The sequence below is a fragment of the Lipophrys pholis genome (genome assembly GCF_963383615.2).
Source record: "Lipophrys pholis genome assembly, chromosome: 2".
In the NCBI taxonomy this organism is placed as follows: domain Eukaryota; kingdom Metazoa; phylum Chordata; class Actinopteri; order Blenniiformes; family Blenniidae; genus Lipophrys; species Lipophrys pholis.
The window spans coordinates 23,069,157-23,087,518 of record NC_137636.1 but is presented as its reverse complement, the minus strand read 5'-3'; the positions used below and the strand labels follow the sequence as shown (position 1 = coordinate 23,087,518).

Here is an 18,362-nt window from a genome sequence, read left to right as displayed (position 1 = left end):
GAATAGCTTGATAAATATTTTTATCACATCGCAACGTACTTCTCAGTAAGATGAACAACCATGGATGGATTCATTTCCTTTCTCTTGCCGTCAGTGATGTTAAATATGTGATTAGAAAACCAAATATTTATGTTGAAAACAGTCTTAAACAGCTAAACTGACTAAAACCGTTATAAAGGCTAAAATGACTAAATCTGCTATCACAGCTGAAACCACTTCAAGAGGAAAGAAAAAGAAAAGATAAGAGAGCTGCAATGGTTACCAAATTAGATAGAACATCTGGGGCCAGGTTTAGACGATAGTTCAAGTGAAAACACATCAAGTGTCCATTTTTGTTTAAGAAGAGTTTCATGTGTAGAGAGCAATGTTCTGAAAACAATGTAGTTTTCATGTTGGGCCACAAGTAAACGATGTTGGGTGGTTTTGTCATGAAACCACACACACACATGCAGCATAGAACAATCCACTCTAAACATTAACAATGGTAGAACAGTCATTCATATGGACAGACGACCAAGTTGGATTGTTATTACAGTGAATGTCGACTATAAAACTACCAAGTCCCAGGAGAACGTGGACTGGGAGTCATGACACTCCGGAGCAGTCTTTGTTTTTATTGTCCATCGACTGAGCATGTGCACAACTAACTAGTTACTACGGCCGTCTACACTGAGACAAAGCCCAAAAGTTGGTTTTCCCCCCGTTTCCATGGTGACAGAGTCGGAACGCTTTCAAAAAGTAGTTTTCAGTGGCTCTGGGCACCATTGTCCAGTAAATACACACCCAAAACACTACAGAAGTTTTGCTTTTTCACCTGAAAACGTGTAATCGGAGCCTAAAACCTGATATTTTCTATAGTTTGGACCAGCAGTTGTGAACCTTTTGTCCATGGGTCAGCCAAAGGTTCCTGTGAATCCCCCACGGAGGTCTTGGTCTTAATGTGGTTTTCTTTGGCATGTACAAATAGACTATTGGCTGACTTACATTTAAAATGAACTAAATCACATGATTTAAAAATGGTAAAAATGATTAGCTTTAATATATCTAAAATTGCTAAAAGTATAACATTGGCATTATTACATTTAAAATGACGTGAACTCATACATCTGATTATTACATTATTGGCTTTATCATATTTACTAAAATTGATCAATTATTGGCTTTATTACACTTGCAATTACCTAAATTGGTACATTATTGGCCTTATTACATTTAAAATGGCTAAAATGATTAGCTTTATAATGTTTAAATTGGCTAAAAGTATTACATTTTTGGCATAATTATATTTTAAATTACCTAAATTATGACATTGATGGCCACTATTACATGGTTTTCGTCTTGAAGTTGGGACCGTTGCGTAACATTAACGGCAAAATAAAAGGCTCCTCATGAGTCAGTGCAGTAAATAAGAGCTGTGGTGTGTGTGTGTGTGTGTGTGTGTTCAGGTACTCAGCAGCAGCCAACACTATGATGCACGAGTGTGAGTGTTGCCAGGAGGAGGAGACCAGCAAGCAGCAGGTGCAGCTGATCTGTGAAGACGGATCCAAGACCCAACACACCTACACCGTAGTAGAATCATGCCGCTGCAGCGAAACAGAGTGTGAAGATCGCAGACGCTGATGACGCACTCCCAGCTCTCCGTCAGAATCAGACATTCAGCTCAACTTTTGTTTTGTTTTTATATCCCGCTATGTGCTTCCTATACGTACAAGAATGTACTGCTGTGATTCATACTTTTCTCATCTTGTGATTACATAGTAAATCCTATAAATAAAGTGTTTCTGCAATTTAAACATCCGATTCTGAACTCTTTGTGGGAATGAGGGACTGGAAATGGGAAAATCCTGTTGCACTCATTTCCACACCACAACACAGAGAGGACTCAACAAATGTTAAACCCAACATGCAAAATACTGTAAGACAATAACGACCAGCCACATCCCTCTGTGACGGAGACGGATGAACTTCACAGTAAGAAGACCACAGTTTGATTCTGGGCTTGGACGGGTCTGTTTGAGTGAAGTTTGCATGTTCTCTCTGTGTGTGTGTGTGTGTGTGTGTGTGTGAGAGACTGTTTTACCTGTGTCTATTCATTACAGCTTTGAAAACATAAGAAATGATGACTTGCAGCGTTTCCAGTTTTGGTCAGTGTATTTCAGCGTGTCATGAGAAGGAATGGACACCCACACTCTTTGTTCTCGCCTCGTGGCTTAAAAGCATCAATAAATAAAACAGTTTAAAACCTGCAAATCAAACTTCAGCAGAAAGTGCTCTGGCTTAAAGACCCCGTGTCGTGAATAAAAAGAACAACCACGCAACGTGACAACATTTGAAAACATGTGGATGGTTTAGAAGTCACGGCCAGACAGCGCCTCCTCATACGAGACCTTTGGCAGGCAGCACGTTAGCAACAAAACCTTTACGGGTGTGAACAGAAACACAAAATACTTAACCTGTGGAAAAGATTAGATATATGAAGCTTGTTTGTGCACTTAGAAGCTGTTGTTTGTTACATTGAAGCATCAGATAACTCAAATCTAGTCTGCAGACATTTCAGACCTTCACTCAGCAAAGGTTAGCAACATTAGCAATTTAGCTCGCTCGCTCTGAAATGCGCCGATTCCACCAGAAACTAAAATCTGTGCAGATATTTAGGAAACAGTGAATGGGTGCAATGTTTAGCTTTCATTCATTCTTCATCCTGTCATTTAGTCTAAAACATCCCTCACGATTCTTTTTGATTCTGCGTGAACTCAACAGTTTTATAGCTACGAAACATTTCACTGCAACTTACTACAAAACCTACGGATTACACACACACACACACACACATACATACAAAAAAAAAAAAAAAAGTCAGACAGGAATGGAAGATGGACACGCCACAGCTCCAACAAGTGCAAATCAAACTTTGGGATCGGGATGCGGACTGGGTTACCATGACGACGGTAGAATACAATAACACTTGGGGGCCAATTCCATGTTTGGTTTGAGTCTTTTTCTGTGACACAAAACATTGATTTGACCGATTAAGACCAAAGTGAATGATCTGGGGTCCAACGGCTCGAAGCAGAGACCGCCCACCGACTCGGGACAGGATACGAGATGTCTCTGTGTTTACCAGCAGGGGGAGCGAGCAGGAGCCAGGAGAGTGTGTGTGTGTGTGTGTGTGTGTGTGTGTGTGTGTGTGTGTGTGTGTGTGTGTGTGTGTGTGTGTGTGTGTGTGTGTGTGTGTGTGTGTGTGTGTGTGTGCGTGCGTGCGTGCGTGTGTGCGTGTGTCTTTAGAGCTCCTCGGCCATCTGCAGCAAAGAGTTGATGGCAGCGTCCTTGTTGCCCTGCTGGGCGTCCAGCACGGTGCGGACCACCTCCTGGTCCAGGTTGGGGAACATGTCCTGCAGAGCCTTCAGGTCCTCCTCGCTGCACACCGGACCCCCCTGGCCCCCCATGGCTGGCATCCCGGCGGGCATCGTCATGGGCACCATGCCCTGGTTGTAGACTGCAGGTACTCCTGAAGACACACACACAGATCACACACCAGCTGCTAAATGTCAGCCCAGCCCAGCCCAGTCGTGTGTGTGTGTGTGTGCCTGACCTGCGATAGGCACGTATCCAACTCCTTGCTGATAGACAGAGGGCATGAGAACAACAGGCTGGGTCATCATCCCTGCAGGTAACGACTGAAACAAACACACACACACACACACACACACACACACACACACACACACACACACACACACACACACACACACACACACACACACACACACACACACACACACACACACACACACACACACACACACACACAATAACTTTGAAAAACTTGTATAAGAACAGGAACCTACTCAGGAAGGAGAGTTTTGGTTTATTTTGGGGAACACAGCTGAGTTATGTATCAATATAATTGTCTCTGCTGTATCTACCTCGACCAGGTGGAACTTATGAAGCTTGTATAATTCAAAACATTAAATATCCAAACAAACAAACTGAGGTTGGTGCCTTATTAAAACTATAATTTTACAGTAAAATGCCTTTAACTTCTTTTTTTCTTAACAAATAATCCTGTAGCTACAGTCACATATCAGGTGTCTGTTTGTGTCCCACTCACAGCGAACGACATGACCAGGTTGATCATTCCCTCCTTGTCATCGCCCTGCCGGCCGCTGAGGGTGAACCACTCGTCCACCACGCTGCCGTCCCTCAGGCCTTCGGGGATGGTCACGTGTGTCCACGCTATCCTGTCATCCATGGAGAACGCCCTCTGCACTCACACACACGGGAAAACATACTGGTTACTTTTCATTCACAAGATCATTTTAACTCCTTCGTTACAGGACAAAAAACTGTTTTTTTTTTTTAAACTTTACTTATAATATAATAAACAAACAGGCATCTTAAGGCAAAACATGAAATTCCCTCAAATATTCCTAAAGTAATGAATAATGGACTTTAATATGAGGAACAATTTACAAATCGACAGCAATCTGAGTCTTTCAAAGTTTCTTTTATTCTCCTCAGAAAACAAAAGAAAACATACTTTATGTATTTAAAGAAATAAGACCATCTGGTCTTATGAAACAAAAATAAACTGTTGGATGTTGGTTAAACAACTTCTTCAAATAGGTTTTTTAAAGTGTTACTTTCAAATCACAGGAGGACATTTTATGGATTTCTATTTTAATTTAGCATATATCAACAACTTAGTTATATAATCAAACTAAGATAATGTGTTTTCTCACCTCGCTGGGTCTTTTGAAAAGACATGAAATATTCCAATAAATTGAATGAAACAAATTTCTATTTGTGCATCTTATGAAAATCTGATCACTGATGAATGTTTCCTCTTGGAAAAGTCGGATAACTTTACTGGGTTCATACATTTTTACTCGTCGCTAAAATTCTCAAATGTCACTGTTTAGACTTTGATTTACCGTCTTTGTTGTTGTTTCAAATAAGCAGATGGATCTGAGAACTTGTCCTGGACTCTGGAGTGATGTGATGTACATGACCAGTGGGATTCAACACCCACGGGCCCCCCTCACCTCGTCAAAGATCTCCAGGTAGAAGGAGTCCACCCCGGGAGGCACCGTGCACTGGATCACCTTGTTCCAGCGTGGATTCTTGGCGCCGTTGTGAGCCGTCGGCGTCTCGTAGACTGCATAGCCCAGCCGGATCCTGCAGTACGGATCCATCCGAGTCATGCCGTAGTTTTTGGCCAGCTTGGCCTGGAGAGCACAAAAGAAGCCGCTGTGGCTCACTGGCTGCTGATAAATGTGAATGTGATGCATGCAGCTCTGCATTATTTCATCTCTTAAATCACAACACGTGTAGTTTTTGGACCGTGAACAACATTGATTAGTTTGTGCAAATCTCTACAAAAACATCTTAGGAGCTCACAACAATCCTGCTTATTTTTCCAGACACAGAGTATATTTGTACAGCTTCTACGAACTATATTTCTTCACGTTTTAAGAGACACACAGTCACCACAAAGATGACATCTCCTAGTTTTTAGTCACTGCATCTGAATATCAAGCCAGCTTTTATTACATGTGATGACATATTTGAAGAAATAGATGTAGAAGGATTTTGCATGTTTGCATTTCAAGTTTTGTGCTTGAATTGTAGTTTTAAAGAAAATCAAGTTCAAAATATGAATGTACGTTCACATGGTAACCCGTTATGCCCCGTCAAGGAAATGTGTGTTGTTGTGAGTTGAATCCATTGACAAAACTTTGGCTGTTTTAGTTTCCTCGGCATGAAAATTGATGATGAAGTGTGTTTTTCAAATAACTTTTTTTTTTTGTTTGTTTTTTTTAGGTTTCATTGATGTGTAATGACTGTGTCAGATGATTTAGTTTAGCTGTGTTCACCTGGACCACCGTAATGCTGAGCCGTCCCACCGTGCCGATGGCGCCGCCGTACTGCAGCTGGCGGGCCGCCTGAGCGTCCAGCTGAACCTGCTGCTGCTGCTGGGTGGGAGTGATTCTCAGGAAGTCCTGAGGAAGCTCCCCGATGTACACCTGTGGACACAGACACACACACACACACACACAGAGACTCAGACTGCCTCTACTACAGGAAGGTGAAAACCCAACAGAGACGAGACCAAAGCCACCCGCATGTCCAAAATGTGGAGGTTCCATTGTAGAACTGAATATTTATGACATACCCAATGTTGTTTTTGTTTCAAAAAAGCTACCATTAAACTTCGAATTCGACAGAATGCGACAGGTTAACACAGCCGAGACAAGAAAGATCATTTCTGGTAATCCAGGACTTATATACAAGTTTAATTAAATGAATCGAGACAATCTGTGTCCAACTTGCACAAAATAAGCATAAAGACGAACTTTAGATTTGGTTCATATTTCCATTTTTGGCATTAGAGCAGACTTTAAAGCTGATGATGGAGATGTTTATGAAGATTCAAGGAGAACTGATGAATAAAATTATCTTGCAAGATGGGCTGGAGGAAGTTACAGAAAACGGGAATTTCAGGAATTTTTGTTCAGGATATTTGGCTTTCAAGTGTAATTTATGGAAAAGGTTGATGCTACAGTGATATTATATGAGGAAAGTAAAGCATTTAGATAAAAGCATCAATGGTGATCTCCTCATCTCAAACAACAGTGGAGGGTAGAAAACAACAAAACATGTCAGTGTCTCAATAATTTGTCATGTGGCCTTGAGCATCAATTACAGCTTGATGACATCTCATGCTGGACATGGAGACTCAGCTGATCCCAGTGGTTTTCTATGGATTCAGGTGTGGAGAACGTGCAGGCTCCATTTGAGGTCCCCCAGTGTGCAGCAGTCGTTCACTAAACGATACCAGCTCCATGAGCTGGAGCATTGTGGTCCATAAAGATGAAACAAGGCCAGTGTTGTTCATGCAGGGGCTCATTGACTGGATTATTGATGTTCTTCAGGTCCTCTGGGCTCATCACTGTACCATTCACAAAGAGTAGGACAGTTCTGTGTTGACTCCACACTGGCCCACACGGTAACAACTCCACTGCCAAAGACTCGTCTGGTGACAACAGTTAAAAAGTTCAACAGCAGGAGGACTGTTTCAATGCCTTTTCTAGTTGAATCCAAGAAATGTATGGATTCATTCGTGGAACAAACACCTGATTAGAGCTCAGTAGATTGTGCACAAAGCACTAAAACACTGAACAGTTGGACATTCAGAAGTTTAAAGAAGGTCACGTTACATTTTATGAGTAGTTTAAATATTGACCCATATCAGCTGGATCGAGATAAGGATGGGCGAGAAATGGAAGAGAATGTGTAAAAAGAAAAATTGTGTTGATTTAGTTCAGTCTGGGTGGACACGTTAACTGTCTTAGAAAACTATATTACCAGTTAAATTGGTGACAAGATTTCAGGGCCACGTCTTCCACCAGGAGCAGGATCAGACCGCTCCTCATTACATAACAGTGTCAATGCTGCTGTGAGCGACTCTATGTCGTGGTTTGATAACTAACCCCAGAGTTACATGTCAGCTGCTGTGTTTACATGTCAGATTCTGATGACAGCGGCACTTTATGCTACGTCACAACACACCGAACACACAGCGGTTTACCTGTCCTCTCTGGGTGCTGATAGTAGTCGCCATGACGTCTCCTCTTCACTTCAAATCCTGTTAATCCTTTAGAATCACAGAGTTTTACAGAAAGTCTCAGATTAACTCCGCTCGGATCAGGTTTAATATCGGAAGCGTTTACTTCCGCTTATACTTCTTCGATGAGTATTTCCGGTAGAATGGACTCGATCAGGTCCCAATGCTGCCTCCTAGCGGTGAAGGTGGGACCCCGACTCATTCTGCACGCTGCAGCGAGGGGTGGTTACATTTAGAATTGAATATAATTGAAAAGAAATACTTTAGTGATGCCAGAAGGAAATTTATTAATGTCTTGCCCCACACAGCATAATAGATAGAAAACATAGATGAATATCAACTATACAGGATAAATTTAGATAAGTGATATTAAATATCAATATGTGCAGGCTTTATGGTCATTAATATACACAGAGAAAGGATCAAATACAACACTTTCAGCATAGTGAAACATGTTGAAGGACGTCAATCTCCTGAAATAATAGTCCTCAAGAATGTCCAAATTGGCACCCTAGATGGAAGTCAAGCTTTTAGCTTTTATATAATAATAATAATAATAATAATAATAATAATAATAATAATATCAATAATAATAATAATAATAATAATAATAATAATAATAATGATAATAATAATGACAATAATAATGATAATAAAGATAATAATTCCCAAAGTGTCCTGATGGTAGAAGTAGAACATCTTTTGTTGAATTCTCACGAAATAGACAGATCGGATGTCCCTGTGGCTGAGATGAGAAAAGTTAGGCCTCCAGTATGCTGGAAGAATTCAGAGCCAGGAAGAGTGTAACCCGCTGAAATGTCTGCTTCAGAAAAGTTGGGAGACAGCTCAGGGTGGGCAGGGGAGAGGAGCATTTGTTAAAAGAGTATGGGCAAAATCCCCCGAGTTCTGGGTCTTGGATATGGCTCTGAGTGTCGTGTGGCCTTCTGTTCCCCCATGAGTGCTTCAAGAGGCTGATATAGACTGGACTGCTAGAGACATTCTCAGGGAAAAGGGCAAGGAAAACTCTGCTGATATGGTCACGATTGGTCAGGAAGCCACGATTAGGTCAGACCGAACCACGAGTTCGGTCTGACCTAATATATGAGATTCTGTCTGCACATAAGAGAGCTGAGTCTATAGGCTTATCTGTGGTGTTTATGTGGGTCCCTGCTCACGTGGGAATCACAGGCAATAAGGTGGCAGATGCAACTGCTAAAAAGGCACTGAATCATGAATCTGTCAATGTAATTACATCTATCAGGTCCTCAGAGTACTATAGCATCGTAGGAAAGAAGATATCCCAAATCTTGCAGAGAGGGTGGGACACAGAGACGAGGAGGAGACATTATTACTCAATTCAACAAAGTGTTAAATGTGGGGACTCCTGTTGGGGAAAGGGCAGGTATCAACAGATCATATTCTCCAGATTAAGATTAGGACACTCTGGCCTGGCCCCGGATCTGGCTGTAATTGGAAAAGAAATAAATGGCCTGTGTGAGTGTGGAAGTGAAGAGACTGTTCAGCACATTCTGATGAACTGCGATATGTACAAGCAAAATAATCCGTCTCTTCAAAAGACTTGGGGAAATTGGCTTAACAACCTTTTCATTAAAGACAATACTGGGTCCAGAATTACAGAGGAATGAAGTAGCGGCGGCGCTGTGGGAATTTATTTGCAGTACCAATCTACACCTCAGGATCTAAAGCGCTCTTGGCTCCTACATGATGGATGGTGGAAGGGCAGCAATGCGCTAGATGGCGCCCGGCCTGCCCAGAACGCAAGAGAAGAAGAAGAAGACAGATCAGAAGTAGAGAGAGGAAACATGGCGGCGCCCTGCCTGGGCACCATGGAGAGGAGTCAGGCCCCGCAGAAGCAGACTGTGTGCTTGCTGCAGGACTGACAGTACCGACACTGTGGACTCGCGGTGTGTAAACACACTCAGCAGCCAGCATGTGGTGGTCACCGGGCAGGACGGCCGGAGCTTGTCTCAGAATGCAGCTCCTCCTGCTGCAGCCCTGCACACAGAGCCGGTGGAGGTGGAGGTGGAGGTGGAAGAGCTCCTCTGACCGCCTCTGCTCACGGATGTCTTCATCCACACCTCCCTGGAGGCTCCTCTTCTTCGGCTCGGATGAGTTCGCCGTGGAGTCTTTGAAGCTGCTCACGTCCAGCAGGTGAGACTCACTAAACCTCCTGGTCACAATAACAAGATCATTTCTTCTTCAAAGTGGTGGAGGTACTGAATACAAAAAGTTGTTTATCACTTGTACCTGTTGTCCTATTTTTCCTCATATCTCCAGATTCACTTGTCCTTGTAACGTGTGTATTATTATTATTATTATTATTGCAGAGCTGCTGTGACACAACATGTGAGCTGTCAGCACTGTGTGGTTCAGCTCAATTTACATCAAATATGGAACATATAATGAAACAGTCCTCCAATAAACAGGAGTTTAGTAGAGTAGTGACTGTGGTCAAATGCATCCAGGGATAAGACTGATGTACCTTTATTCACAACATATTTTATATATAAAGGGTTAAAAAGACGAAAACCTGCCAAAACCTTCTTTAAAGAAGGCATCTGTGAGAAATATCGGAAGGTTTTGTCAAAGATAAAGAAATCTTGCCAGGGAAATCATTTTTGCAGCATATATGCAGCCTATCACTGATGAGGGACGAACGTGGTAGTTCTGTAGTATCAAGCTACTTATACTATGGACACTGGGAGGAGAAAGCAGCGTCACTATTATTTAACAAAATAACATACAATAACAATAAACATCAGTAATTGCAACCACATCGTTTATTTCCTTAGCTGTAATCCGTTAATTACTGGTAGGGGTTAATGTCAAAAGTGGTGAAGCGTCAGTGAGGCATCACTTTATAAGTCACTGTTCACGGCATTTTAGATAATTTTAAACTCTTAATTGCACGACCCGTCACTTGATTGTTGCACACTTGCAGGCAGATTTGAATTAAAACCTTCCTCAGTTCGCAGAACATCAGAGACCCATGCACCTTCTCTCCTGCATTATCCAGCTCAGGGTCACCACCCAGAGCTGGTACACCCTGGACCGGTCCCTAGTCCATCACAGGATAAACACAGAGACAATCACTTCACCTCACATGCATGTTTTTGGACGGTCGGAGGAAACCCATGAATGTCCCCCAACCCCAACCCCAACCCACGATGAGGCTGGAGCATTAAGCACCACAGCACCATGTGACCCATCATGAAGTCCCAGACACCCGACTCTAAGATGGATAGCACAGGTTTAGTGGATGAATTGATAGATGTAAAGTCATATCAGTGTAGTGACAAAGTTATCATCTCATAAAAACCCTCTGCTAGGGTTTGGGGTGTGCCTCACCTGTTCAAGCTGGAGCTGTGACTATCAAAAGTCTGCTGCTTGTTTCTCATAACCGGATTCTTTTCTGTAGGAGCTATTGTAAAGGTGATCGCTAGTTGGAGTTTAAACTTACTTGTTGGCTTTTTTTTTTACAGAGATTTGTGTATATTAGTATTAGTAGAGTGAGTTTTTGCCATTTAACCTTGTTGAACTCGGCCACACCATTGATAACCTTTGCGTTCTATGACAGAAACGCCAATGAGGGGATCGTGGACACCCTGGACGTGGTCACACTGTCCGGTAACGTCCCGGTGAAGAGGTTCGCTCAACAGAACCGCCTCACACTGCACAGCTGGCCTCTGCACGACGTGACCGGACAGTTCGATGTGGGGGTGGTCGTCTCGTTTGGCTGTTTGCTCAACAAGGGACTGATCAACAAGTTTCCACAGTGAGGATCACTTTTTACAATTAGTGATGCTTGTTAATTCCACGCCATGTAATCTGGAGAAAGTCATTTGAAGGCTATTTAAAGATTTTTTTTTTAACTGTGCTTCATGCTCTCGGAGATGGTGCCTCATCCTTGCCGCACTTTGGAAAGCTCCTGTGCCTGTTTTCACGAAGCGTCTCGGAGTCTCTCAGAGAGCTCCTAACTTAGCCTACAAATTCTTAGCAAGGAGTCTTAGTTTGAAAGTGATTCAGGAAGTTTCTAAGAGCAACTCTGAGCAAGGAGGTGACAGAAACCTTTATCTTCGTGAGGAGGTGTGGTTGACCCCGCTGCTACTTATGATGCCGTCTGCTGAAAGCTGTGATCGGTTGTTAGAGAAAGGAAGACAGGAAAAAAAGCCTCTGTGCTCCTGGTAATGAATGGAGAGTAAAATTAACCCATCAAATATCTTTTATGTGATGATGAAACTCAGAAAGCTTGAATTAATTTATTCAAGGCTTAAAAATGATTGAACTTACCTTGTTCACGTGTCGATTATTATATTGATTTAATTATTATCTTTTCTGTCCACGCTGGTTATTTTTACCACTTAATGTATTTGGTATTAATGGTGGACACGGACGCAGCGTCACCGATTCCGGTGATTTACGAGCAACGTGGGGCTGTGACAGCGCCGTAACGGTCAGACTGATCACTCTGCTGACGGAGGGTTGGGACAGACCACAGTCATCACCGCTACACTGCTGCAGCTTACCTGTAGCGACGTATGGCAATGTTGTGCTCACCTTCATGTCGGCGTTATTGTGTTGCTTCGCTGTGGGAGAAGTAAGCTCCTCCCTGATGAGGTTGACGACAAACATTGTTCCTTCTCGATCGAGCCGGTAGCGTGTCATTAGATCGTTGTCGTCAAACAGACGGAGAACATCTTTCCTTTCTCTTTGTCTTTCTGTCACCTTGTCTGTTTTAAGAAAGTCTTCGGCTTCCTGAAAGTCCTCCTCACTACTTTTAACGGTTTTCCACCTTAGGAGCTCTCTTAGGGCTTAAGATGCTTTGTGAATTACTTTTATCTTGGTAAGGCAAAATTCTAAGAAAAATCCTAAAATTCGAGGAATTCTCAGATTTATTTTTAAGAGTGACGTCACTCAGAGCTACTTAGGATGCTTTGTGAAAACGGGGCGCTGATCTTTAATTGCAGTGGTATTCTGAACGTGCACCCCAGCCTGCTGCCTCGGTGGAGGGGTCCTGCCCCCGTGTTCCACACCATCCTGCACGGTGACGCCGTGACAGGAGTCACCATCATGCAGATCCGCCCTCACCGGTAAGCACTTTGGAGACGGCCCTCGGTGTTGTCTTGTGTCCGAGCACAGACTAAAAGAGACGTCCTGTCCCAGGTTTGACGTGGGCCCCATCCTGAACCAGGAGCTCCACCAGGTCCCTCAGTGCTGCACCGCAGACCAGCTCGGAGCTGTGCTCGCCAGGAAGGGAGCACATCTGGTGAGCGTCTGAAATATGAGGTGCAGGAAAAGCTTATGTGATCGTCAGGTAAAGAGGATTCTAACAGAAGATGCTGTTTATTGCAGCTTATTGACACACTGAAGAATCTTTCTGAGACAATGGAAAACAAGAGGGAGCAAAGTCAGGCAGGAGCCACGTTTGGTACGTATGTCTCAACTCCAGAAAACAATCATTTTAAATGTACATAACGTGGAAATGAAGGGTTTTATTTCCTCCCACAGCTCCGAAGATCAATAAGACCATGAGCTGGGTGTTGTGGGAGGAGCAGAGCTGCGATCAAATCGATCGTCTTTATCGTGCCATCGGCTCTCGAGTGAGCAGCAGTAAAACGCTGGTCTTGACTGTATCAACAACACAACATAAATCTCACCATCCTGTCATTCTGTCTGTTATCAGACCGCTTTGAGGACGACGTGGGATGGAAGGACGATAAAGCTTCTGGATTTTGTAGGAAAATGTCACATTTCACTGGCAGGTAAGTGCTTATCAGTTCATTCTGTTTCCATCTAATGTTTCTATTCACAGTTTAGACAGTTTTGCAGCTATCAGCAGCTATTGTCTGACTCGTCAACCCTGGCTGATTGACCAAAAATGTACTGGCATTATGCCAGACAGGTTATTGCAAGCTACTCCGACTTAAATTCTGTATATAAAGGATAGATAAACGATACTCGGTAAAGATGGATCAGGTCATGTCATTTTATGAGTAGTTCACAAGCTGAAAAATGATGGTCACCCCTGATCTAAAGACTAACACATGTGATTGGCTCCATCTGCTGCATGGACACTGGAGGTGGGTCAGTCTGAAATAAACAAAGATGTTTGTATTGTCCTTGAATTCCCTCTACCTTTCAAAACACTGAACTTGGTGCTGTTGTCTTAAGAATCACTTGTTTCATGACATCTCTGTAGGCAAGGACCGGTGGTTTTTCTACCACTGACCTCTCACATATACAGTACATACGTGTCACCAGGGTTGTACGTATGAAATGCAGCCCAGCTATAATATCCTCTGAATATAAAAAGCAGTTTTTGGGAATACGTTCGGTGTGCTGAGCCTCAGTCGGACATGTTTCTCTCCCATGTTGTTGCAGACGAAAGGAAGAGACCCGTCCCCGGCTCAGTGAGCTATCAGAAGGAGTCCAATACTCTGGCTGTCTGTTGTAAGGTCTGTCCAACTCTGTACCCCTGCGAATGTTTAACCCCTGACTTTCTTTTCTTCATCGCTTTCATCACATGAACACAAGTCACAAATCCTAGTCCTTAAAGAAAATCCTCACATGCACAAACTCTTCAGAGAAAACAACCCAAGCCCAGAACCAAACCATGGCAGTGATGACCTGAAGATTAGAGAAGCAAGCTTGTGTTTGGAGGGTTTGAATCCCACTGCCGACAGGTTCCATGAGTAAAGACTCTGGACCCCCAGCAGCCCCCCACTGCTCCTGGTGTGTGTAAAGTTTAAATATGAATACGATGGGTTGAATGTGGAGAAATCGTTTCTCCAAGGGGATCAGTGAAGCATCTGATTTATAAATACATAAACAAAACTGGGGATCAATAAAGTTAATCCACTATAATACATTTTTACATTTTGTATAAAAGTTCCAAACCAAATTAAGTGTGATTATCAGAAAGAACAATCTGAAAGGCTGATAATGCTGGGCATGTTCAGCATACAGGGAATTTGTTTGGGGTAGAAATAAGAATAGACCAGGACACTTACATGTAGTCATATAACATTTATACTAGGGCTGGGCAAAAAAATCGATTTATCGAATTTGTAGCTAAAAAAAGATTTTTATTTTGCAAATTCAAGTTTGTTTCCCCTCCACCGTTTTTCCACATTGTTTGTGTTCCGTTCTACCATTCCTGTTGCACTTTTGCTTAAACCTGGTCTATATTGAATTTGTTGAATGACTGAGCCTCAATTACTTTTTAATTTGGGATTGTTTGTATTACTTTTTAACTGAGGACACTTACAGCAATGAAGAAAAATAAAAAAAATCGATAAAAATCGAATTGAATCACAAATTTTTCTTTAAAAAAATCATGATATTTTTTGTGTTTTTAGGCGAAATCGACCAGCTCTAATTTATACAGATTCATTTGTAGCCATGATAAAAATATCAAAAATATTATAATGGATCCCATTGGTTTCTGTTAAATTCAGTATTAAGAAAAGAGACTTATTTACATGTTGTGATTTCTTACCTCATAAGGATCACAAGTTACCACTTATGTTGGGAATCTGCACACGGGGTACCATTTATGTTGGATTTTGTCAGTTTGGCTATTGATTAATAATTAATAATTCTCAAAGATAGTTATTAATTATTTTATTGAAAATTGAATCTGATCTGTATCAGATACCTCAAGAGCACCACCTGTTTAACAGGAAATGATAGCCGATTCAGTCTCAAACTAAATAATTAATTTGGAATGTGAATTTATAGTTCAACTAATTACAATTACCAGAATTAACAGTAAAGCTTTAAGGATTTTGGAGTTCTAGACACAGAAGAGGTCGCCATTTAATTCATCTTTGTGCTCATTAATAAGACAGCAAGTATGATTCCAAAAAGTATATTTATTTAGAGAGAGAGAGAGAGTTCATTTTCATCATTAATAAACAAAACCCAGTCATACAAAAAGCGAACTGCTCTCATGCACTGCTTTTTATTGACAGACTTTAAATTCTCAGGTTTCACTTTGGCTTACAGGTTTTTGCAAATTATCTTCCAAAATAATTCCATTTAACAAAAGTATCAACTCAGCAAGTCACAAACCCCTAAATCCTCACATTTAAAATGGGAATATGAGCTTAATTCCTTGTCTACAGTAAAATATTATCATCAAATCCCCAGAGAATAAAAGCTTCTCTGTGTTTTTTATAGGTTGTCCGCTTTTGTACCACCGGTGAATACAATGAAAACACACATTGCAGCTTGAGCAGTGTTTACCTCGACGCTTGCAAAGACTTTAATGGTTATTTTTGTTGGATCAAAATAATGCTGCTGTTTGTATCCAGAAGCGATAAATCCTAATCCAACCAGTGGAGACACTGGACAGAATTGTCTCCGTTCGGGGATGATGGCAAACATGGTGCGATACCCTGCTAACGTTCATTCCTTTGATCAAAAGCTGTCATGACGGGCAGGTGGATGGATGGGAGAAGCACTCGTATGTCATGCAAGGGTCACGCAGCAAAAATATGTCGCTCGCACCATAGTTTGAAGCACAGAAGTCATCTGCCTACAGTCACTGTATACTGTCAGAGATTAGAAGTGCCTTGATTTACAGGAGTCAGTCCAGCAAAGAAATACACCTTCCACTGAAGATTTGACTGCAACTGGGATTCTAACCAGGGTCCATCATGCTATTTTTAGATGTGTTAGTACCAATATCTACAACCTAAAAGGAGTTGCTTGAGTTTTTCTAAAAACTGGCAGCATGTTGAAATTGTTTTTTGTTTTTTTTCCAACAATGCCTGTTGCTCACATTGATCAGGGTGAAACAAGGAGACAGAATATTGGTTTTGATTTGGTTTGGAGGCAGGTTGCTTCATTAAAACATTGTTTCCTGCTCCTGATAGCTCAAACAGCTATTGACACCTAAGAAATGAATGTAACTGATTTTTCCTTTACTTAATGGTTAATATTATATAAGCAATAACATATTGGCTTTGTGAGGTAATGGTTCAATATGTGCATATAAGGTCATTCCAGTGTTTTCAATAAAGACTGAATCAGTCCGTCCCTCGACTTCTACCAGGTTTTTGAATTCGGTTCTCTGTATCTGAGTTTGACACCACTGACCTAAATGTTCCACATCTGCTGCTTTCTAACTCATTGTAACATTAAATATTTATTATATTAACTCTTCTATTAAATCATAAATTATATTGTGCTGTAATGGCACCATCCGGAGTTAAAAGATGTACTGCATTGAAAGATGAAGGAAGAAATGATCTCATGTGTTTATAACTGCGTGTAGATGAGGATATTTCTGACATCATAAGGACAGAATGTCATGATGTAATGATGGTTTTTTTTTTTGTTTGTTTTTTTATGTTTATGGCGCTGACATTTGTTTTCCTTGTCCAGGATGGCTGGGTTGGGTTTAAGGCCGTGCTCCACAAAAAGAGACTAACAGCAGCTGATTTCTACAACGGCTACCTGCATCAGAGCCTGCAGAAGAACTCGCCGGCTCAGACAGGAGGAGGGATGTTTATTAGCAGAAAGAAAGAGCTGAGTCAAGAAGATCGGAGAGGACTCGACAGTGTGACATGATCCTCCTTACTGGATGTGAACCGGACAATATCTATTGAATATACTGTTGTTCATGTGTCATATGTGTCTATTTTAAGACATTTGCAGGTGCGGCACACTTGTAACACTGTATTTTATCTTTGACCTGCAGTAAATGAATGTTGGTGACGGACACAGCGGTCATTTTTTTCCATTTTATGGGTTTAGATTGTTCGGGTCGGCATATCTTTTAATATGTTCTTTCATCCATACTGGAATTACACTATAATTATGTTATTCGACTTTGTGTTGATGATCCAATAATCACAACAAATTCTGAAAACTCATCAATATTCGGAAGTAGTTTCTTAATTTAAAATTAAGAAACCACCTGCCCGTCGTAACCGTGCAGCTGCAGACGTCACAGCTCACATATGCGAAGTCACACACAAGTGAAACATGAATCCAATAACTGATTGATTTTGAATAACTAATAGTACTACAGTTTTGAAAATATACTCCCATCACTCAATAACACTCCTGAGTGTGGGAACTAATTTTCACTCTCAGAGGCTGCCAGTTTTTCATCAGTAACACTATGAAATTATATTTTGTTCCAGCTTGAACAGCAGCCAATGAGCTGGTTTCTGATGTGTCTTTGTAGTTGCATTATCCTGTTTTAGTGCTTGAATTGAAATCATGGATTATTGTTCTGGAACATTATTGCAGCCCAAGTTTTTTTTCACTAATTAAGCCAAACTTAAAAGAACTGGAGATAATGTAATTTTTGGAAAAAGAAATATGCTTATAAATAAAGCAGGTGTTCACGGGACTGTTTGGAGTAAATAGTTCTGAAACGTTTCCCTTACATTTTCAGCCAAATTCACAAATTGCAAAAAAGGTATATTACAAATTTTTGTTTGGCCTCAGTGCTCATGAGGGCCTGTCATACACAAGGATATTTCATGATATTATCTATTTTGACAGTGTTTAATAACGTCACTCAGCTATAAAAGTCCTTTTTTTTCTTGACTTTCAATTTCTGTCAGTTCCCACAATCTCACACTATTTACTTACATTCTGCAACTGCTTCTGTTGGATCCACCAAGTTAACGTTTGCTTCTTTTATCTGCAATTAATGACACATACTTTACTCCTGCTGTTTATGGGAACGTTACTC

At 41.4% G+C, this 18,362-nt stretch overlaps 3 protein-coding genes across 5 annotated transcripts in view; 2 read left to right on the top strand and 1 right to left on the bottom strand.

The window, feature by feature from the left end:
* The window catches only part of LOC308106463 (uncharacterized protein), a 51,603-nt gene extending 49,813 nt beyond the window's left edge, over positions 1 to 1,790 (top strand). The window contains exon 48 of the mRNA XM_080458225.1: positions 1,446 to 1,790. Within this exon, the coding sequence (XP_080314351.1) occupies positions 1,446 to 1,620 (175 nt within the window). The 3' untranslated portion in view covers positions 1,621 to 1,790. The remainder of the gene's footprint in view (positions 1 to 1,445) is intronic.
* A 342-nt stretch (positions 1,791 to 2,132) lies between these two features.
* On the bottom strand, positions 2,133 to 7,758 carry tollip (toll interacting protein). Its single transcript, XM_080458226.1, has 6 exons — positions 7,592 to 7,758; positions 5,877 to 6,026; positions 5,046 to 5,228; positions 4,112 to 4,264; positions 3,593 to 3,677; positions 2,133 to 3,508 (listed from the first exon to the last, which is right to left on the bottom strand). Exons 1-6 carry the CDS (start codon positions 7,622 to 7,624, stop codon positions 3,282 to 3,284), a joined length of 831 nt encoding a protein of 276 aa, XP_080314352.1. The 5' UTR covers positions 7,625 to 7,758; the 3' UTR covers positions 2,133 to 3,281.
* A 1,642-nt stretch (positions 7,759 to 9,400) lies between these two features.
* Positions 9,401 to 18,013, top strand: mtfmt (mitochondrial methionyl-tRNA formyltransferase). 3 transcript variants are annotated; one of them, XM_080458767.1, is made up of 10 exons: positions 9,432 to 9,799; positions 11,226 to 11,259; positions 11,356 to 11,423; positions 12,616 to 12,738; positions 12,812 to 12,914; positions 13,001 to 13,076; positions 13,157 to 13,248; positions 13,332 to 13,410; positions 14,030 to 14,103; positions 17,039 to 18,013. In XM_080458767.1, the coding sequence occupies exons 1-10, from the start codon at positions 9,579 to 9,581 to the stop codon at positions 17,222 to 17,224; spliced, it is 1,056 nt and encodes a 351-aa protein (XP_080314893.1). In that variant the 5' UTR covers positions 9,432 to 9,578; the 3' UTR covers positions 17,225 to 18,013. The 3 variants fall into 3 exon arrangements, with proteins under 3 accessions (XP_080314891.1, XP_080314892.1, XP_080314893.1); XM_080458765.1 differs by having other exon boundaries at positions 9,401 to 9,799; positions 11,226 to 11,423; XM_080458766.1 differs by having other exon boundaries at positions 9,421 to 9,799; positions 11,226 to 11,423; positions 12,640 to 12,738; positions 17,039 to 17,377.
* Positions 18,014 to 18,362: the final 349 nt, after the last annotated feature.